The following is a 22828-nucleotide window of genomic DNA, read 5'->3' as shown; positions in this document are numbered from 1 at the left end:
TGAAGCATTCCTGGGTTCAATCCCCAGCTCACCACCCCCCAAAAAAGGTCTGCTCATACAGTAACATAAAAGCCATCACATGAACTTCGTGATTATGTGTAGGCTGATTTAGAAAGAGGGAAAAAATAAAGACATCAGTTGGTATAACAGAAGTAATCAATAGACTTCTACCAATATAAATATAAAATAATCTGGAAGCCATCAGCATTGTAACTACAGAGCTAGTTCATTTGCCATTATCTGGAGTGTAAACAGTAAGAATGAAACAAAGGTAAGTTAGGTTATTTCATTGTAGTTACCTAGCTGAAATACTTCCAAAGTATTTACCTGCCTAACTATATCAATAAGGAAAGCAAAGACAAATGAACACCTTGAAAATGAGGAATCAGGTGAACATTAGAATATTCGAGCCAACAAGTCCTTTGAAAGAATGCTGAATCATATCTACCCCATCAGCTTTGGCACCAGTCTTGCATGAGTGCCTTTGCATTTAAATTGACAGCACTTTTTTGTGCCTTGAGCAAATTGTTCCCAACTTTGCAAAAATTCAAACAGAAGAAGTTTTAATGAGGCTCACACATATTTTTTTAAAATAGGCTGCAATCCTATCAGCTCGGGAGGCTGAGACAGGAGGATCGCTGGTTTAAAGCCAGCCTCAGCAATGGCGAGGCATTAAACAACGCAGTAAGACCCTATCCCTAAATAAGATACAAAATAGTGCTGGGGATGTGACTCAGTGGTTGAGTGCCCCGTAGTTCAATCCCGTGTGTATGTGTGTGTGTGTGTGTGTGTGTGTTTTCACACAAAAAGGGGGGGTTTGAGGCAAAAATGGAATGCACTTATCTGGGGGCAGGGGATAGAACCCCGGGCCTCATACATGTTAAGGCAAGTGCTGTACCACTGAACTAGAACTCTAAAAAGGTGAAACAGGTTTCCATTCCTGAAAGTTTTCAGCCTGCCAAAAACAAGCAGTAATTTCACCTTTGGAGACCACTTTAGAAAATGTGTTGTCTTATTTAATCCAAACAGTCCTATTAGGCTGGTGGTATTACTCCGGTTTAAAAGCCAATTGAACAACCTGGGGGAAGTTAAAAGATTGGACCCAATGGTCCTCAAATGGCTTCACTGGAACTCAAACATCTCCTGAGTCCCTAACAGCCCAGAGTCTCCAAACTGTTTGGAGGTTCTGGGCCACAGCCATTTGTTTCAAAGCAATCAGTATTAAAAATGTGGAGGGATGGGTATATAGCTCAGTGGTAAAGGACTTGCTTAGCATTCCTGGGGCCAAGTTCAATCCTCAGCACTGGGGAAAAAAAAAAAAAAGCAGCAGCCATAGGGGGAAATAAAACGCTGTATATGTGGAATACTTACATTTAACAAATTAACGTTTTTAAATATTTTGATACAATCGGGCTATTTGTTCTAAAATAACTACAGAATATATTCATAGTCCAGCACAACCTTTGAGGTCCACTAATAAGTTTTTTTTTTTTTTTTAATTTAATTTAGCAAATTCTACAGGTAATCTCATTTGGAAAGAAGGTCAAGCGTGTAAATTTCATCCGTTTGTGAACGTGAGTGAACCCTGGGCACCACATGGCCTCTAGTGGCCCTCCTCCTCACCCTCAGAAGCCTTCTGGGTACAACCCCTAAGCCATGAGTCCTGTGGACCCGACCGCGGGAGGCTGCGCGGAGGAGACCGCCCACGCCGTAGTTCCGGGGTCCTGGCCCCCAAGCCCCGAGGCAACCGCTTCTCTTCCCAGTAGAGGACTTAGTCGCGTCGCCCCGGAGACCGTTCCACAGGAGAAGGAACGCCCGAGGCTCAGCTGGGTTCAGGGGATGATCCTTTCGTCAGGGTCATCATATCAATATTTTTGGTCAAGTGGAAAGAAATGAAAGGGAACAGAGATCACCTGGCCCCGTGTGACAGACGCTGAATGAGGCTCCAAAAGGAGACGCCTCGGCCAGAGGGCACGCGGTGGGTCGTACGGTAAAATGAGACCAGAAAGCGCTCACTTGGGACCCCAAACTGCAGCCCACAAACCGACCGGGCACCCGAAACCCCAGGCGGGAACCCGGCACTCCCGCCGTGCCCCGCCCAGCGCCCGAGCCACGCCACGCCCCCTCCCGGGACTCCCCGCCCCTTGGAACACGCCTCCTCCAGGAAATGCCCCGCCCAGCGCCCAAGCCACGCCACTCCTCCTCCGAGACACCCTGGCCTGAGCGATACGCCCCCTCCCGGAAATGCCCCACCCAGCGCCAGAACCACGCCACGCCCCCTGGGCGCCCCGCCCCGCGCGACACACCTCCCCCCGGAAATGCCCCACCCAGCGCCAGAGCCACGCCCCGGGCCAGCACGCTCCACCCACCGCCCAAGCCACGCCCCCAAAGAGCCCGACTGGAACGGCCTCCCGGGACCCGCCTCCTTAGCAACCGAGGGACTCTTTCACCTTAGCAACCAGCGAAGCTCCCACCATGGCTGAAGACGGATTTGCTGCCCCTCCGGAGAAAGTTATCCGGGTCCAGAGGGTGTTTATAAACCTGCTGGACACCTACAGCAGCAGGAACATCGGGAAGGTGAGCCGCCGCGGCGCAGAGCCGGACCCCTGCCCACGCCGCCGGGTACCAGGCCCCCACCCGCTTCCCCTGAGGAAGTCCCACGTCCTGGCCACCGCCAATACCCCTGGGCCCCGGTTCGCAACCAAGCTAGACGTGGGCTCCCAGCTGGAAACACAAGTGTTTGGAGATCACAGGTCCAATCCTGCTTCCTCCCTGGGAACTGAGGACAAACTGAGGCTCAGAGGGAGAAATGGACTTGTCCAGGTTCATGTAGAGAATTCGGGGCAGGACCTAGCCTCCTGACTGAGTCTCCTCCCTCCTAACGAGGTTGTCTCTCTATGCTGCCACTGCATCTGAAGCAGGCATGTGATGGAAAAGTTAAGTTCATGAAGCATTTTTTATTAGTCCGGCTCTTTTGTGAGCGTGTTATGTAACAGGGACTCTTTGGGCTGGAGTACCTCCATCTTTTGTTCTGGAAAATGAAAATATTCAAAAGGAAAACCCAGGGGCCCTTCATCTTAAGTTGCTGAAACCAGAAAGTCATGAATCTGTCATTCCCCTTGGTAGGACCCTTTGATCTTAATTGTGCCCTCTGGAGTGACACAGAAATCTAACCTCACCCTGGGAACCTCTAAAGCTAATGATTTCAGATTCAAACAAGACAAAACTGCCTAAAATAGGATGCAGCTCTAGTACCAAGTGTCTGCACTGGTTTCCTAGGGCTGTGATAACAAATCACCACAAACTAGATGACTTCAAACAAGAGACTCTATCATCTCACATTTCTTGAAGGGAAGTGCAACATCAAGGTGTCAGCAGGGCTCCTTGCTTCTAGAACCTCTGCAGGGAGGGGATCTATGCCACCTTTCTCTCCTGGATTGTCTGGGAGCCTGCAATCCTTGACATCTCTTAGCTGACAGACCCGTTGCCCCCATCTCTGCCTCATTCCTCACATGGTGTCCTCTGAGTCTCTGTACCCTAATTTCTTCTGATAAGGACAACAGTCATGGCATTAGGGTCCATCCTAATCCAGTATGGATTTATTTTGACTACATCTGCAAAGACCCTATTTGCAAAGTACACTACGTTAGAGATTGCAGGAGAACAGGAATTTGGAAAGACCATTCTACCGCATTCATGAGTCAAAAACAGAGATTTAGCTACATAATTTATATGTAAAATTTGCATATTTTATAGTATGTAATTATACATATAAACCATGTGTATGATATAGACCTACTATAAGGGATTCAAAACACATGATACATCTTCCAAATTAACAGCAAAGGGGGGCAATAAGGGGCAAGGACACAAGCAAACTAAAACAGTACAATAAAAATTTTCAAAGAAGGGGAGTATCAAAAGGACAGATATAGCTGAGTGCTGTGACACATACCTGTAATCTTGGCTAACTGGGATGCTGAGGCAGGAGGATCACAAATTGAAGGCTAACCTTGGCAACTTAGCAAGACCCTATCTCCAAATAAAAAAATAAAAATTTGAAAAGGCTGAAGATGTAATTTAGGGGTAGAATGCCCCTGGATTCAACCCCTAGTACCTCAAAAAAAAAAAAAAAGACAAATATAAGTTGAGGGCATAACTTAGTGTTAAAGCAGGGCTTAGCATGCATAATACCCGAGGTTCCATCCCCAGCGCACATGCACACACATAAACATGTTCCCTCTCTCTTTCTCTTTTTTTTTCTCTCAGAAATTTTATTTGTGTTTTTCAAAAAGATAGATATGGAGAATATGGATGGATGGATAGGTAGATAGGCACAGAAAATGTCTCAAAGGCTATACAAGAAACTCAACTATGATCCCTTCTGTTGGATGGGATTCATGCATTCATCAGCACCTATGAAATGCCAGGTACTTTGCTGAGCCCAGAGAACTGGACAGTGAATAAGATTTAAAAAAAAAAAAAAAAGCTACTTCCGTCTGCCTCTGCTGGAAGAAGATAGTAAGTACTATTTTCAGTAAACAAGATAGTTCAATGTGTCCCGAGTACTCTGAAGGAAGAGAAGGTGAGATGACGGTGAGTGGAAAGAGCACCTAGTGGGAGCTCTCCTGAGAGCCACCCAGGCCGGATGAGGGTCCAGCCAGGGAACTGCTCACAGGGCACAGAGAGGGCAATACCTTGGTGGGATGAAGTTAGAGTGTCTGATGTGCCATCTTCTCAAGATGGGCCCACAAGACTTTGGGCCCATAAAAGCATTTTAATTTATTTTAAAATCAGCAAATAAAAACCAAAAACAAATAAAATTTTATTGCCAGAGATTATGTTTAGCTTTATAGCATGCTGTCATAAAATATAATATTTAATATATTTTTATGGAGGAAGAGTCCCACAGAAGTCAGTCACAATGTGGCCCTTATCAGCTCCTGAGTGACGAACAGTCAGCACTCATAGGTATTTGTGGCCTAAACCAGTGAAGCAGGTTCAGGCACAGAGGGCTAGATGTGCAGGGCCTGGCTCGGCAGTTCGGTTTGTGTTCTGAATCCCATGGCAAGCCACTGGCATGTATAAAAAAGTCACATGACTGAGGTTAGGAATAAGGGAAGAAAAGCACTTTGACCTTTAGTTCATTCCTTTTGATGTTGACTGTGTTTTACAACATATAATAAAACCTCTGTGGTATGCAAAGATCTTTTTCAAAAGTTTTTCAATAGCAAAATTTTCTGATTAGTCCTTAATGAAGCAGGGCCTCTTTCAAATTCCAGGCAATTGCTGTTAATCTGTACTAAACAACATGGCAATGGAAATATGAAACACAAAAAAATAAATGGAGGCTGGGTGCAGTGGCACAGCCTGTAATCCCAGTGGCTCAGGAGGCTGAGGCCCCAGGATCACAAGTTCAAAGACAGCCTCAGCAATTTAGCAAGGCCTTGCCTCAAAATAAAAAGGGATGGGCATGTGGCTTAGTGGTAGAGCCCTTGCCCAGCTGGCAACCCACAACCCCTCTCTCAAGTCTCAGCACCTGAGCCGTCATTTTGGAAAAGTTACTTATTGCTGGGCATCAATTTCCTCATCTGCGACATGGGATAATAAAATTGATTATGTATGTTTGAGATAACAATCGAAATGTATTTGGGACACTCTCTTCCAATAAGAGGTTGAAGCTAACAACCTGGCATGCCACCTCGCAGTGTTTATCAAAATAAATGAGGTGGGACTTGGGTTGGTGTTGTTAGTTTTCATTCCTCAGGTACAGCAATGTCATTATTATTTACGTAGTTTAATATGTAAATTAAAATAAGATTATATACATCTAACAGGATATATATATGGAACTCTGAAATGTTGGATAGGCTATCCCAAAGATAGGTTACACTTCAGTGTTACCATTGAAAGTATAAATGCATACCATGTTTTGAAGACGTAGTATTAAAAAAAAAAGAACATGTCTCATTAATTGTTTTATGTTGATTATATATTAAATTGATAGTAGTTTGGATTTATTGGATTAAATAAAGCATTAATTAAATTAACTAATTTCATCTTACTTTTTTTTCTAAGTGCTGGGAGTTTGAACCCAGGGCCTCACACATGCTAGGCAAGTTAGTGCTCAACCTCTCAGCTACATCCCTCCCTAGCTCTCGTTACTTTTTTTTATGTGACTACTAAAAAACCCTTAAATGGCTCACATCCCATTTCTGTTTCAAGTGGACAAGACAAACATCTTCACTAGAGTCGGCTCTGGCTATTGCTGATGCAGGGAAGTTCCTTGGGTGGGTTATCCAGTTCTGCCAAAAAGCTTCTCATCCAGGAAGTGGGCAATCAGCAGTACCCCTAGGCGGGGTCTTTGTGGGCAGGAAGTGCACTGAGATGACAGTCTGCCGAGCACCAGCTTGGCCCTGGTGGCACCCAGCAAGCCCATGGGAAAGACTGGTGTTTGGAACTGCCAGGCATCGACTCTCCTTGCACTCAGAGTTTGGGAATGTGTTTTCCTGCAGTACCTGTCTAACTGCGTCGTTGGGGCATCCCTGGAAGAAATTACAGAGGAAGAAGAAGAGGAAGATGAAAAGCCAGCTGCCCGGGAAGCCTCATCTTTCAGGCTGAAGGAGGGCACGTTCCAGATCGTGGGCACGCTCTCCCAGCCTGAGAGCCCGGGGCCCAACTTTGCGGTGGAAACGTACTCAGTGAGTCAGGGGGCTTTCTCCGTTTCTCAGGGAAGGTCCCCTCCCAGTGCCTCCTTGAGTGTGGCTGCTCTGGGCTTCCCCTTCCCTGTCGCTGCAGGTGCAGGGTGTGCGGCAGCACGATGGTGGCAGGGCTTTTTCGTGAAGTGGCTGAAATTTTTGCCTGAAAAAATAATTTAGATTAGACATTCTTGGAAAGGATGGATCTAATTTGGACTCTCAGGCGCCTAACATTCTTTTTATGCTGTGCTTAACCTAACTTCTGCCCACAACCACTCTGAACCATGGCGGCATGACCTTTGGTAACAAGCCACCCAGGAACCGTGGACCATGGTGTTGTGTCTTACTGTGAAACACTATCACCTCCACGCACACAGTCTACACAGCACTCACCCGAGACATCCGAATGCCGGCGAGAAGGGGGCCTCCTCTCCCAGGGGTCCCAGGGGACCCCTCCCACCCTGTCCCACCTGCTGCTCCCTGAACCCTACTGTACAGCCCTGAGCACACTGTCCCCAGACCACCTTCCTCCTCCTTCAACCAGCCAGCGCTAGTCATCCTTCAAGATTTAACCCATTACCCCATAAACTTGTACAATTATTATGTATCAATTAAAAATAAAACTTAAAAATGAATATTGTGCAGGCCACAGTGGCACATGTCTGTAATCCCAGCAACCTGGGATGCTGAGGCAGGAGGATTCCAAGTTTAAGGCCAGCCTGGGCAACTTACTTAGCAAGACCCTGTCTCAAAATAAAAAATAAAAAGGGATGGGGACGTAGCTCAGGGGTGAAGTACCTCTGGATTTGATTCCGGCATGGCAAAAAACCAACAAAAACCACTGTAACTGCCGTCACATACTCACCCTCCAGCCAAGCTTGCCGGGTTTCTGTTCTCGAGACTAAGAGGCTCAGGGGTTGCTCCAGTTGAACTGGGCTAACTGGGCTGCACAAAATAACCACACAAGAGACACAATACCTTTTTCTTTGGGGTCGCTGTGACGGCTCCTCTGACCTTAAGGGTCCGCAGGAAGAGAGAGAGAGAGAGAGAGAGAGAGAGAGAGCACACACACGTGCTGACCCCTTTTATTGAGGAGAAGCTGTTCAAATGAGGCAAGGGGTCAGGTTTCAGGGGGCTGAGTCTATCTTCATGATGTCCACTGTCAGCAGGTTGACTGACACCTGGGTAGGCCACACCCAAGGGCACAGTAAGAGAAGGGGACACACACAAGGCACTTCCATGGAAGATTCTATCCTAAACAGGGCAAGGGGTTATATTACAAAGGAACAAGTGAGTGTAGCTCCATCCATGGGGCTGTAGCAAGACACACCCATGCACGACACTGAGACACCGACCCTCAAACCCAAGAAGGGTGGGGAAAGCTCTGCCACATTTCTGTGACTGAGCGCCTCAGCACCCAGCCAGGGAGTGTGACTCAGTCACAAGCAAGATTGGTCTCCCACACAAGCTGAAGGCCTCTGTCGCTGTGGGCTCCTAACCCACCTCGCCTCCCACAGCCCACTGGGCATGGTCCTCGGCCACCTTTGAGAGCTCCCAAGCCTCCCAGCTGGCACTCGCATGCATTCAGATCCCAGGGCTCTCGTGTGCCCCCAGATCTGACTCAGTGAATGTGCACGGAGCAGATCCGGGGTCCATAGATAGAGAGCTCACAGCCCAGCAGGAGCTCCATAGCAGACCAGGAGCTAGGTGCACCAGGGGCACACACAGCAGCACCCTGAGCACCTTGAAGGTCAAGGGGACAAGCTCTGGCCTGATCCACAGACAGGCAAATGCAGCTTCAGATCCCAGACAGTGAGGCCCCTCACTCCCCCTGACCTTCTGATCCAGGAGCCTCCTGGAGATGAGGCTGGGCCTCCAGACTGAGTCAGGCTTGCCAGGCAGATGAGGGGGAAAGAAACAACCCAGCACATCCTGCGCTTTCAACTAGAAAGAGCCAGTATAGCTAGTGCCCGGTTGTGGGGAGCCAGTGGGAAGAAGCAGAGTGACAGAGAAGGGAGGGGGAGTTGAGCATGGAAAACGTGGAGCTGGTCCGTGTTGTGAAAGGTGCCTCTATTTGGTCGGACACCGTGGCACATACTTGTAATCCCACAGCTCAGGAGGCTGAGGCAGGAAGGCAGGAAGATCGTGAGTTCAGAGCCAGCCTCAGGGGCTGGGGATGTGGCTCAAGGGTAGTGTGCTTGCCTGGCATGCGTGCGGCCCGGGTTCGATCCTCAGCACCACATACAAAAAAAAAAAAAAAAAAAAAGATGTTGTGTCTGCCGAAAACTAAAAAAAAAAAAGAATATTAAAGCCAGCCTCAACAAAACTGAGGCACTAAGCCTCTCAGTGAGACCCTGTTTTAAAATAAAATACAAAACAGGGCTGAGGATGTGTTCAGTAGTCAAGTGCCCCTGAGTTCAATTCCCAGTACCAAAAAAAAAAAAATGCCTCTGTTTGGCAAATCACCTGCTGTTCCCTGGGCATTCCAAACTCTGCCAGTGAGCTCATATTTGCCCCTCCAACCCAACTCAAATGTCAGCTCCTATGAGACATAATCACATCTTTCTCAAGTTCATTGAATCTCAAATGTTCCTCTAAGCCCCTTTCACACACTTAGGATTGCCACGGGAAGCTATGCAGGTTGCGCACCATACAAGGATGATGCTTGGCTGAGGGAGTGAGTGGGGGGGCTGCAAAGCAGCCTGTTCTGCTGGCCACACTGTGCCCCAGATGAAGGCCTTCTTATAAGCATTCCAAGAGCAGGCTGCCATTTGCTTAGTTGAGTCCAGGTCTTTTATTTGCTAAAATTTTCCCCTAAAACGCACACACACACATGCACATACATGATGCCCTTAATATTAGCAACCATATGCATTTATAGCCATTAATTATTTTGCCTCTATCCTAGGGCCAAAAGCAGAACCACAGATCTTTGTCAGGTGAACAAAGGGATTCAGGAATGTGGGTCAGGACAACAACTCTCTTGAAAATGTACCTATTTGATCCTGGATAGGTCTGACCATATTTATTTGTTTATCTTTGGTACTGGGGATAAACCCAGGGTGCTTAGTAAGATCCTGTCTCAATGTAAAATATATAAAAGGTCTGCAGATATAGCTCAGTGGTCTGAGCTATATCTGCAGCCCTTTTTTATATTTTATATTGAGACACGATCTTGCTAAGTTACTTGGGGCTTCACTAATTTGCTGAGGCTGGACTCAAACTATCAGTCCTCCTGCATCAGCCTCCCAGGTAGCTGGGATTAAGCCACCATGCCCTGCTAGTTTCCATGTTTTTAAAATAGTCCCAACTATCAAGTGTAATAAGATACCTTACGTCCAGATTCTTTCCATTTTGAGGGTTCCCAATAATTCAAACCAATTACTCACAGCACTTCTAAGTGATTCCTGATACGTAGCTGCTCAAATAATCTCGCATGGGGTTTGAGTCACTTTTCAATGCTCACTCGTGGTCCTCCAACATGGTCTGAGCTGGGGTGGGAACGGCATGCAGAGGGAGGACCCGAGATTGTTGCACCATTTTTAATCACCTGTTCCAGGCTGTTTCCTCAGACTTCTTTGTCACTTGAAAACTCCACACAGAAAGGAGCCAAATGTTCATGTTACATCCAAATCCTTCTGCAAATGTTTCCGTGGTACTTACTCCTCCAGGCAGCCTGATCTGGAAGTTGCCATCCTGTCTAAATATCAAGGTCATCGTGTTAGCCCTCTGCAAGAGACTGTCACTTCTCTTTCCAGACCATCTCCAGAGAAGACCTTCTCCTGCGCCTGCTGGAGTGTGACGTGGTCATTTACAACATCACTGAGAGCTCGCAGCAAGTGGAGGAGGCTGTGTGGGCAGTGTCCGGTCAGTGAGGGGGCACTCTTACCTCAGCAGCTCATCTTTTATTGACCTTTTTTTTTTTTTTTGGAGTTGCTGCGGATTGAACCCTGGGCTCAAGAATGCGTGGCAAGTGCTTTGACACTGAGCTCCACCCCTGGTCCCTGGTCTCTTATTTACACTTTATAGTTGTAAAGGGCATTATTTTTGTGCATCTTTCTTTGTCTAAGAGTCATCTAATGAACATTAGATAAATTAGGGCCATGGGAAAACTGACTTACCTAAAGTATGCAATCGGTGCTACTGACTATGTCTGTGGAGTTAGTTGTAAGCCAACTGCTCTGTGGGTGTAGGAAAAAGAAGCTGTAAACAGCATGTACGTGAAAGGACTGGGTTCCAAAAAAGTTTATTTATAAAAACAGGCAGTAAATACTTTGCCAACGGCTTAATTCAATCAATAGCAAAACTATTTTTTGGCTAAATTAAGGAAATAGAATGGAACCTAGGAATGACTTACATATTCAGGAAAATGATGGATTTGTGGAGCTTGGAATGTTCAATTTCTCACTTACAACTTTGTGCCTAAATTTTATTCAGTGAGGCATAAATCAAAAACATGAGCGCTGTCATCTTTTGGAACAGAGCTTGCTTAAGCCCTACTCTCTGCATTGTGCCTCCTCTCTACATTGTGTCCCCTAGCAAATACTTACAGATGATATATTATTGTACCATCTGAAATAATAATTGGAGCTAATGGTTTTGAGCACTTATTTTGTGCTAGGTTTGAAAAATTGATTTTTCTTATAATGCATGCTTGTAATTTTCTTTAAATTTCTAACATTTTTTTTCTGAAATAAAATCTAGATGTTTTCAGAACTATAAAGCACAGTAGAGCTTAGAATAAAGCAACAATTCCCTGCATTTCCTTTCTACTCTGTCCCTACTTTCCCAAAGTGACTTCCTGCTCAAAGCCCCAGGTTCAATTCTCAGCACCTGGGGGAAAAAAAACAGCCTGTATGGATGGCCCTTTTGTTACTTAGTTTTCCATTGCTGTGCAAAATAGCTAAGAAAAACAATTTAAAGGCTTAGTTTGCTTCCCAGTTTCAGAGGTTTCAGTCCAGGTTGGAGGCCCTGTTGCTTTGGGCCTGTGAGGAGGCCGGTGATAAGGTGGGTAGTGCCAGGGGAGCAGCTCACCTCATGGGGAAGCAGAGAGGAGGGGCCAAGATCCCTGTCAAGGACACGCCCTCAGGGACTGCTCCCTTCCACCCGTCCCCCACCCCCAGAGTTCCCACTGCCTCCCAAGGGTGCCATCAGCTGGGGACCAAGCCTTCAGCACTAAGCCTTTGGGGGACACTTGAGATCCAAACAGCAGCAGCCGTTGGGACAGATGTGCATCCTCCTCCCTTAGGACCTCTCCACAGCCTCAGGGGAATCCAATCACTTCTCAGACTTTGCGACTACTCCCTGCCATAAGCTGTAGATCATGGAGTGTGTTTCACAGGGTCTTCTTCATCCTGATTTACATAATTAAGAAAATTTTACTTCTCCTTTTGGAGGAAGAGCTTTGACTGAATCGCATTGTTTTTGAGCCACAGGGTGACTGTGTGCAGGAAAGTGTACTCAGGGACCCTTCCTCTCTTGGCAGTCGCCTGCGGGCTGTGGGGTTGGTGGGGCTGGGGGAACAGCAGTGGGGACTTTGTCACTTAACTCAGGCGCATTCTTAGATTTTGCTTTTCTTACAATAGATACATATAACTCTTAATAATGTTTTATTAACTTGGGTTTTAAATTTTCAGAATTCTCCTACCTCGCCTATCCCCTATAAGCAGGCAAGAGGACGTAGGAGAGCAGGGAAAATTATCAGAAATGAGAAGAAAACATTTACATATTTGCATAAATGGTGTGATCAGAAGGAGAACAAGCACATCATTTCAGACCTGCTGTAAATATCATAAATAGAAAGGGCCACCCAGTTAGAGGACCTCAAAGTGTGTCAAGTGTTCACAAAATAGGCCGATCGGAAGCACAGCCGAGCGGAAAGGTCAAAAGAGCAAAACGAGGTTGAAGAGACAATCTTTTTGTTATTAGAATAAAAATAGAAACTAAAATTAGCATTGGAACTTGGGATAAATATGTGAAACACAATGTCCTTAAGCTTGATTCATTAATACTTCCCCACGTTGGGGTGGGAAGCCACACGCCTTCTCCATTCAGGATGTCACCATGTCCTTGTTTTCCTAGCTCATTGTTTAGTGAATCCCCTCATGAGACTGAACCTGTATCTTCTAGACCCTCTGACAACTCAAGTAGACCTCATTTTAAGGCTTACACCTTTTTTCTGGAAAATTTACAAGATGAAGACTATCTTAGTGGAATCGCTTGCTAGATGCATTCACGGAGGCGCAGCGCCTAAATGTGTGACAAAACCATGGCAGCAGTCACCCTTCCATCCATATCTGCAGGGGTGGGGGCATAGCCCAGCAGGCCACTGCCTGGATGGCACCGCCTGCCCCAACACTCCCCTCCCTGATTCAGGGCAGACTGGGCCTCGGGTCCTGAATCTGTAAAACAGACATGATATCAGGACCTGTCTCACAGGGTAAGAATCCAATAAACCTATGAACTGTCCCAATTCATGTCAGCCAGGATTATTCCCATCCCTCCCCCAAGTAAGGGAAAGCCCTGATGAGAGACAGTTCTGAGATCCCTAAACTTAATTACGAAGGGCAGAGGGGCAGGGGAGAGAGGAAGGGACTGCAGTCAGTTAGCAGCCACCTGCTCCACATTCCTGGCTGTATGTTCCACCCCTGGACCTGACCTCAGGTGCCACTGCTGCCTCCTGGGTACATATAAACTTTCTGGACTACCAGCCCCAACCAATCCAGAGGAGCAAGTTCTCCTTATGGACTGTCCTCCTATCCCCACTGGCATTCCTGGCCCCTCTTATCCAGCACCAGTGTGGCCTCCGTGTCAACAGCTTATGCTTTTCTTCCCCCGATGCTCACCGTAGTACGCTTGCTTGGCTCTTGGGTCAGGTGGAGACATTTCCAACTGCCACCCAGTGTTCAGCTTGCAGTAGCAGAACGTGTCCCAGGATCTGTTCCAGCTAGCTCCCGGAACGGTTCAATAAACCCTCAATTTCAGAACCTCAGTCCCAAGAGTTTGGGTTTAATAGCACACAGGTCCTGGGAAGGGGTTAAACTTTTGAGCTGAGCCCAGAAGGGATCAGGCAATGGGAGGGAGGATTGGGGAGAAGATAGATGGGGATGGAACGGTGAAACCTCAGAGGTGACCCCCCGCCCTGGAGCTAAATTGCTCGCTGAGGAAGAAACTTCAAGCCCTCCCCCGCCCCGATATCTAATAGTAGGTGTGATTGCTAAAGCAAATTCTGCATGGGTCCAAATAACTGCTCTGCTTTTTGGTCCTGCAGCGCTGAGTGAAGAAGTCAGCCATTTTGAAAAGAGAAAGGTATTTATTCTGCTCTCCACCGTGATGACTTGGGCACGATCCAAACCTCTGGACCCAGTAAGTAGAACTTCAGCTTTCCTTTAGGTAACCTTTCACCCCAAGGCCTTGCTGGCTACATATGGAAGGAGCTTTGTACAGTGAGCTGTGCTTTCTTACTCCTGTTGCAGGTGTGCAGCTGAATCTAGTGCTTCTAAGCCCATTTGGTTGGTTCTGCGGGACTCCATTGGTTTACAGGACACAGAGTCCACCATGAGGCCTGCGCAATGGTTTCATCAATGAGGTTCTTGGCATAAAAGTTAGCTAGAAGAGATTGAAATAAAACACACAGACTCAGTTACCTTATTTCTATTGCCAGGTCCGAGACGGCTCCCCTCTCTGGCTCCAACCTCTAACCGCCCAGCAGGGCAGCAAGGATTACTCAGGGCTAGCAGGAGAGAGAGAGAGAGAGAGAGAACACGCCAGGGAGTAGCCTTTTATTGGGGAACAAGAAATTCAGGGGATAATTCCATCCAATGAAGGTTGAGGGGGGACTGCACTCCAAGGTCAGGGTCAGTGATTGGGCCCCCGGGGTCAGTGGTCAGTCACACCCCCACACTGACGGGTTCTCTCATCAGGAAAGGGCCGGGAAAATTCCGACACAGCCAGAAGCCTCAGACCCTTAACGGGAGCCGCCCAGTCACGTGTCAGGATGGCTTCCCACAACAGAGGATTCTAAAATGCTACCTTGTAAGCTGTGGTCAGGCACTGCATAATGGTGTTTGGTCATGGAGGGACACATCTGTAGGGTGGTCCAATAAAGTTGTAATGGAGCAAGGACATTCCTGAGGTCCTGACACAAGGCGCCGCTCATGTGTTTGGGTGATACAGTGCAGACCAACCAACCTCATGAGCTGCCTGCTGTGGAGAAGTGTAGCACCTAGTGCATGGTTCTCGATAATCAAGACCATGCTACTGGTTTATGCATTTCCTGTGCTGCCGCAGTCTGGCTGGGCACAAATGCCGCAGTCTGGCTGGGCACACAATCACGAGCCACCACACAGCTTGTAGATTCAAACAGCAACTCTTTATTCCCAAACTCACACCAGCCGTCTACAAACACGTTCTGGGGAAATCCACGTTCTCTGCCCAAATCCACCCCCACTGGGCTTCTGTCTCCCAAAATATACTGTCTGAATCCCGTGAGAACTCAAGGGGAACTCAGGAAGCAGGATACGCCCTATTCCCAGCAGGAATAATCTTAAACCTGGAACGCCCTAAACCCGATTATCCTAAACCGGGAACACCCTAATCCGCCCTGGTCCTTGAGCAAGGTCACCTACATGCAATGTCACTGCAAAATGTCCTATTTCCACGAGTCCTTCCACTAAGCAACATGGGGTACGCTGGCAAGGAAATTGTCATACCTACTTGGCTAATGGCTCCCAGCACTGTGCTATACTCTTTGTTGTTAGAGTGCCCTCCACCTTACTGAAAAAGGAAAGGTTCAATGTCAAACAGCAGGCCCTATTACGCTGGCAGCCCTCACATATCTCGTTTGTCAGCTCTTGATTTAATCCCAAGTTGTTTTGTTCACCAAAAATCCGCTGATGTTGACAGGAAGAGGTCAGATCAAGTCATGGACCTGGAAACAAAACGTAAAGTGATTAAGGACTGCCAAGTGGACACTCAGTGATGGTCATTGCTCATAGTCAGGCACATCCCGCTTCGCCACGGCTCTGATCTTGAAGGAGAACCAACTGACGGGAGCCATTAAAGGGTCTGCTTCACTGTGGGCAACAACCGGAGGAGGGCCTGTATCTGACCTGGAGGACCTCTGGGACCTGGACCGAGCGAGGCCAGACACAGAAGCGCATCCCCCTCAACACCTCGGCATCACAGCCAAAGCCAAGGGTTTGCAATGATGAGAGACCCCACTGCAGTGGTGAATTCCTGCTGGCTCTGGGTAGTGTCAGTGATTCAAGGATTGTCATTCATTACCCAGTGTGAAAGTGAATGTTGAGTCTCAAGGGTCACTTGTTCAAGATCTAGCATGATGGAGGGTGTGGAGGAGGAAAGCAGCTCAGGACATGGCAATCAGGAAGCAGAGAGGCTTCTGCTCTCCTGGAACAAAATACAAACCCCAGCGTCACTCTGCCCATGACCTGTGTCCTCCAGCCACACCTGCTTGCAGACACCACCCAGTTAACCCCTATCAGGGGATTAAAGCACGGATTAGCTCAAGACTCTCATAACCCAATCGTCTTACCTCTGAAAATTCTTACATTGTGTCACACATGCTTTCAGAGCCTCTGCTCTTCTCTGCTGCTATCTCCTTGTGATCATCCCGGGAAATTCTAACAGTCTTGGGAGCCAGTTCTAAGGAGGAGTCGCCTCATATCTAAACTATAGCAGTCCCCTACAAAACAATCATTGACCACTGGACTGGCTGACCATCCTGCAGTCTTCCTGACTGACTGTCCCCATTGACTTCAGCAAAGTGGCAACTGCAGGCACAGCTGGACCTCCAGGCTGGAGTCACGTGCTCAGAGCTTGCCCTCTTCCACGGCTTCTTTCCTCCTCAGAGCAGGCTTCCTCCGCCAGTCAGCTCCCTGCTCCTTCTGACTCCCAGCGGCCCCTGTGTGGGCCTCCTGAGCTTCCGTTTACTCTCCTCTTAGGTCATGTCTTATGCCAGGACTGGAATATGCTCTTTGGCCAGGTCTTAGGTCACAGGTCTAACCTTGAACTTATCACTGTGGCCAGGGGAATACAGTGGTCTGATCTCCAGACCAGGGATCCTATAACTCCTTGCAGACCAGGGAGGATCAGTCCCCTGAACCAACAGTGAAGAATTATTGATCCCCCAGAGAAAATATGGAGAAACAGCTCCTAGGTTGGCTCCTGAGTCCTCTGGCCCCCACCTTGCACTGGATTCTGTTGTATTTTCCTAGTGGCTAATGATCATTTTAAAGATCACGTCTACTAAGGTGTACGTACATATAGTAAGTTGACCCCGTTCCTGCACAGCACTGGGTTTGGACAAACGCCTGATTACGCACATTCACAGCAGTTAAGGCACAGAACACTCCCTTCAGCCCTCCTGAACTCTCCCTCTCTCCGCACAAAATGTCATTTCAAGGTGGGTCACATAATTAGAGTAAAAAGCAAAACTTTAGTTTTTAAAGAAAACTTATAGAATTTATATGGAAGGATTTCTTAAACAAGTCCTAATAATTTAAATATTTGAATAATTAATAAATTTAGCTACAATAAAACTGATAACATGTTCATGGATGAAATGATACTATATCTGAGCTTTGCTTTTGAAGTGAGGACGGGGGGTGGGTTATAGGTGGAAAACATGGCTACACAAAGCAAGCATGTCTGTCCCCACGAAGTCAGCAGAAGAGCAGGTGGCAGAGGAAGATGTGGCTTCTGTCTGAAATCAGGACGAGCTGAGGAGGACCATCGGTTAGGGCAGTCCAGCTGGAGTCAGTTTAACAGAAAGAGGAAGCCGTTGCAAAGACATGAACAGTGCCTTACGACCCAGGGACAGAGCTGCCACTGGGGATAGGGACTGGGGACGTCTGGGAACTCAAGAAAGCCTCAGCTCTTTTCTGCTTCTGTCTCCTTGTGATCATCCCAGGAAAATCTAACAGTCTTGGGAGCTGGTTCTAAGGAGGAGTCACCAGTATGATGAGCTGCAAAAATCATTGAAACTCATGAGCTTATGGAAGATACCTCAACCCTGTCACTCTGCACAGTGGCCCCCAGCAGCCCTCTGGGCATCACCGGTGCACAGATGGTAATCGTGGACTCCCTGGGCCAAGCCTAGTAGCTCTGGGATTTTGTGGCAGGCAGTCAGTACCTGCCGTGGGTTGGTAAATGTTTGGATGGGCCTGGAATGTTCTGGTGGTGCTGGAAAGCCCAGATACCTCCAGAGCTGTCCTGGGAGTGCTGGGGAGACAAAGGTTGTGAGACATGCCAAGTTGTGAGAAGTGGAACTCCATGGTAGGTCTGTGCACTGGATGTTGTCCACCTGCCCCTCCAGAGCACTCTGTCTCTGACTGTGAAGCCTACAGCAGCAGGCAGCCTTGTCCTGGGCTCCCACCTCTGTCTGGCCAAGGGACACACTGGCCAGAGGAAGGAAGAGACAACAAGAATGAGTCAGGGTATCTGCTCGCCCAGTGCCCTTCTGCAGAGTTGCTGCTGATGGGCTGTCCCTCGTCAGGCTGCTGCTCCTGTCGCACCCAACTTTGTCACCAGGCTCTAATCACTTGCTCCTTGACACTTTAGGACTTAGGAGTGGTACAGAGCATCGTGGTCATGGCTGCAGGCATGGGGCTTCCCCTGCCTCCTGCCCACATCTTCCTTAATAGCCCTGTTGTTAAACTGCACTCAGATGCCCATGCGAGAAGGTTCATGCTTTCCGGCCAGGACCCTGACCGGTGTACTGTGGTTCATTGGAGTCAGAGGACTGTGCCAAGTCACGACAGCATCATGCCACGCGGAAGGGAAGGGGGAACCCAGGGCCGTGTGGATGTAACTGGCTTCCTGTCAGGTAGTCGCCATGCCATCCTGGCCAGCAGAGGCTGGATTTGTTCAGATGTCCACACTATCCATAGACCCAAGGAAGGGAAACTGCCCCAGCTCCCAGCTGATCCAGACCCACCATGATGGTCCATTCTTCTTGCCAACAACTGTTTAAGGGGTGGACAACAACTTGATTCTGAAGTGTGAGGATGTAACAAACCAACCCCCCAAAATGCAAAATGGCTTAAACATGGTGGAAGTTTTTGCAGTACTGGGGATTGAACCCTAGATCTCAGCCATGCTAGTCAAGTGCTCTACCACTGAACTACAATGCCCACACTGTTATTTTGTGGTTTGGTTTGGTTTTGTTTTTTGAGACAGTCTCTCATTAATTTGCCAAGACTGGCCTCAACCTTGCAATCCTCCTGCCTCAGCAGGATTACAGGTGGGCACCAGTGCACCCTGCTGGAAATTCATTTCTTGCACATGTGATTTGTAAAACAGGTGCCCCTGATGATTAATTCTCCTTTGAACTCTGACTGGGGACTGAGGTTCCTTCAGCTGGCTCAGCCACCTTCCAGAAGCCTCCCAGGCTGTGTGCACATTTACACCAAGTCTGTGTAGAGCCACAGGCAACTTTATGAACCAAGCTGGGTCAAGGTGCTCATCACTTCTGTGAATCCCTGTGACCTCGACCTACCCACCTGAGCACACCTGCTGCAGGAGAGCCAGGGTGTGTGGTCTAGCCATGTGCCGGGAGACCAGCAAGGTCCAGTCTCAGCACAGGAAGCCAGCTGAGACTCTGGGTATGGCTGCTCCTTGATTAACGGAGTCCTCGGTGAGGATGTAGTCCTTCTCCTTTGCATGGGCTCTCTCTCATCTAGCGAGGAGGTCCACAGAAAAGGGTAGAGGAGAGAGTGGCTGCAAAGTCACAAATCAAGACCTCAGGAGACCAAGCAGAAAGCAGGTCTGATTTTATTGAGCAATTACCATGTATATATGTTTAAGCAGTAGGTAAGCAGATTACAGGCAGCCACCAATGCAATTTCTGGCCAACTGTCCTTGCAGCGACCAGCGGAGGAGCGGATTATGGAACAAGTGATGGGATCACAACATGTGGCCTCACACCCAGGGCTGTGCCTACAGGGTAAGCGGTATGCCACTCACATGCCCAACACAAGGAGAGTGGTTTGTCACTCAGGCACCCTTAACGTATGCCATGTATACAGTACTCCATGCACTTGTCCTCACACTCCCTCTGCGGACGTTCTAGGTCTGCCTGTGGAGCTTGGACCTGCTGCTGCCCTTCTGCTGCCAGGGCATGGCCACCCCCATAGGGAGATGGAGCCAAGGGTGCAACCGAAAAGCAGAGCCAGGCCAGCCCATGGTTCCCAGAGTCACCCATGTATGGCAGAAAATGAGTTTCCTGGTGCTTTGGCCATTTCCAACTTGCTTGTATGTGATTTACAGCCCAAAGCATCCAAGCAAATACAAAACTACATAAAATCAGTTTTGACACAAAAGGGTGAATATGACAAAATGTTTGGTTTGTATTGATTTCAATAAGTAAGAGAATTTCAATATATACTGGGGTTGTTTTTTCCCCCTGTCATAACTGTTTCTGAAGTCTGTGTGTTCTTGTTTCTGTACGGGTGAGTGAAAACAGGAAACCAGAGGTGACCCTGATGAACCAAATAGTCCAGAGTAAGAAAAACTGACAGGCTCTGGCTGACACAAATAATGGCCACTTAGGATAAGTATTCAGCATGTGACTCACACGGGTGGTCACAATCAGCCACCCTTTAGAAAGGAGATTGTCAAGCGGGGTACTCGGGTGTCATCCCAGCTAGTTGGAGGCTGAGGTGGGAGGATTGCTCAAGTCCCTAGCCTATGCCACATAATAAAATCCCATCTCTTTTTAAAAAAAGAAAAGTGAAATGTACTATGTTGTTATTGTCGTAACAGTGACCATTAAGGACCAAAGGAACCCAACCCAACAACTGGTAGCAAAGGTTGAAAATGCACGACCAGGCGTCCTCACAAGCAGGAAGAGAGAAATAACCACTCAGAATCTACAGTCCTGGTTGATTTGAATTTATGGGATGCAGTGCGGCCTGCCAAAGAAATTAATCTCCCTTTTCTTTAATACAAGCCTATGGCCAGGCCTGGGGATGTGGCCTAGCGGAGGAACACTTTCCTGGCAGACATGTAAGAGCACAGTAAAACAAAACCCAAACAAACAGGGCCTGCCTCAGAACCTTGCAGTTCACCTTATAAAACTGCAGCCATGGGACTGAGGGTGGGTCAAATTCCACAAGGAGGGGTGTCACAGGCAGAGTCACAGGGAGCAGAGGAGAGTCCCTCAGGCAGGCTGGCCGCTGTGTCGTGTTATCCAGGTCTATGGAGCTACCAAGTTGATTTCATCTCCAAGGCAAAGCTGATCACACTGTTTCCAGACCCCATGTGGGTAGGGTTGCCAGAGTCAGGAAATCAAAATATAAACAAGGGCACTCAGTTAAATTTGAATTTAAGATAAGCAACAAGTGATTTTCATCATGAGTCTTTTTTTTTAGTGTAAGTATTAAAGACCTACTTCTACTTACAATAGAAAATCATTCATTTTTGTAAAATTCAAATTCAGCTGAGTACTCTGTATTTTTCTGGCAACCCGATTTGAGAGGATGGATAATCTGGTGCTGGGGGTGTGACTCAGCGATAGAGCACCTGCCCAGCAGACTTAGGCCCTGGGTTTGACCCCTAGCACTACAACAATGAAATGAAAAGAAATGAAGTTTAAAAAGAGGACATCTGATCATACAGTATGTATTCATCAAATTTCTACTATGTGCACAGAATTGAGGTGGTTTAACTTGATCTTCCTCTCAAAAGCTATGTCTCTCTCTCTGCCCCCAAGGGCATCCCCATTATCAGTGTTCTAACCTCATTTCCAACCTTCAGTCAGTCCATCAGGAAATGCCATTAACTCGTCATCCAAATTATATCAGAAAGCCATCTAGTTCTCTTTGTGTCCTTGGCAACTTTCTGGCCCAAGCCTTAGCCCTTAGCTTAAAATTGCTGTGTGGCTGTTGCCTGCCATCGACTCTTCTGGGCCATTCTCCATGATATAGCCTAAGAGATCTTGTTAAAATATAATTCAGATCATGTTGCAATCCTGCTGAGAAAGCTTAAAACCATTCAATATCCTCTGTCACTCTCAGAATAAACCTAAACTACTAACATGGCCATAAACCCTGATAATCCGGCTATTGCCTGCTTAATCCTCTGCCAATTCCCAGTTCGGCTCTAGCCATCTGAGTCTCCTCCCGTCTCTCCAAAGGGTGTGCAAGTGGGCTTCTACAGCAGGGCAGTCACCTGTTTCCTATGTTCCTTTGGATGTATTCCTCATACGCACTGGGCTCACGTGCTTTGGATTGGTTATCTAATTTAGATCAATGGCCTATCATAAAGATCATAAAGAGCAGTGTATTTTTAAAGAGGACTGTCAGATCAGGCTGGGCAGGCAGCAACCAAAGGAGGCAGATTTAAAAGGGCCGCTGAACAGGCTTTATTGAGATATCACTCCCGGGCGGAACTCGACCAGACCCACAGAGAGGACAGGGGAAGGGTCTGAGGAGAAACTGCGTGGAAGCTCAACCAGACTGGACTTTTATGGGGCTTACAGCAGGAAGGGAAGGGCTTGAGACAGAAAAAGGTGTCTCTAGGGTCCCTTGCCCCCTTGGAGTTGGTCAGGGGAGTTGGCTGAACTCCAGGATTGGCCAGGGGGTCCTGCTGATTGACAGGCATTAGTCAGGAGATCTGGCTGATTGACAGGCGTTTCCGCCGGCATCTGATTGATGTTCAAAGCAGCACGGGCTGCTTTGTTCTAAGTTGCCACTAAGTCACCACCAAGTCGCTGCCACCAACCTAACAAGGACCTCGAAGTCTGGACAGATGTTTGAGAAGTTGCATGACTCTCAGTTGTTCCTTTTGAGTCCCCAGGAAGCGGTGGTTTCAGAGGCATCCCTCTGAGGTCTGCACCCTGAAGAGGGTGACTGTGGAGGGGCTGAACGTGCTGAACAGTTAAAGTGGACTGCCGCAGTCTGGCTGGGCACAATTCAGGAGCCACTTGTCAAAAGAAACGAACTTTATTTTTAGAACCACACACCAAACCACACAGCTCCTCAGGAAAAACCTTCAGAGCCCAACTGCCACCACCGGCTTCCCACAAGCCTCTCAACCTCCCCCACTCCTCCTGCTCTTGAGGCTGATTGGCTGGGTCGCGTGGGCGGAGCCAAAAAAAGTCCCCCAATGAG

At 47.8% G+C, this 22828-nt stretch overlaps 2 protein-coding genes across 2 annotated transcripts in view; both read left to right on the top strand.

Moving 5' to 3' along the window:
• The first annotated feature begins 1656 nt into the window (after positions 1-1656).
• On the top strand, positions 1657-2455 carry LOC124090415 (uncharacterized). The gene is made up of 2 exons (XM_046441108.1): positions 1657-1830; positions 2036-2455. The coding sequence occupies exons 1-2, from the start codon at positions 1657-1659 to the stop codon at positions 2453-2455; spliced, it is 594 nt and encodes a 197-aa protein (XP_046297064.1).
• Ak7 (adenylate kinase 7) overlaps positions 2419-22828 on the top strand; it is a 71559-nt gene continuing 51149 nt past the window's right edge. Inside the window, exons 1-4 of the mRNA XM_046440518.2 lie at positions 2419-2577; positions 6516-6701; positions 10457-10565; positions 13969-14063. Coding sequence (XP_046296474.1) covers positions 2476-2577; positions 6516-6701; positions 10457-10565; positions 13969-14063 — 492 coding nt within the window. The 5' untranslated portion in view covers positions 2419-2475. The remainder of the gene's footprint in view (positions 2578-6515; positions 6702-10456; positions 10566-13968; positions 14064-22828) is intronic.

This window comes from Marmota monax, unplaced genomic scaffold (assembly GCF_021218885.2).
Source record: "Marmota monax isolate L192 unplaced genomic scaffold, Marmota_monax_Labrador192_F-V1.1 WCK01_AAM20220418_F8-fsc00017, whole genome shotgun sequence".
NCBI classification, from domain to species: domain Eukaryota; kingdom Metazoa; phylum Chordata; class Mammalia; order Rodentia; family Sciuridae; genus Marmota; species Marmota monax.
The sequence above is the reverse complement of the archived record's forward strand: the minus strand, read 5'-3'. Positions and strand labels throughout refer to the sequence as shown.

What these genes read in the sequence shown, in the direction of transcription:
- LOC124090415 (XM_046441108.1), top strand. Translation starts at nt 1,657, where the DNA reads ATGAGTCCTGTGGACCCGACCGCGGGAGGCTGCGCGGAGGAGACCGCC. An exon ending in AACGCCCGAGGCTCAGCTGG is followed by an intron (nt 1,831 to 2,035) that starts GTTCAGGGGATG and finishes CCCAAACTGCAG; the next exon opens with CCCACAAACCGACCGGGCAC.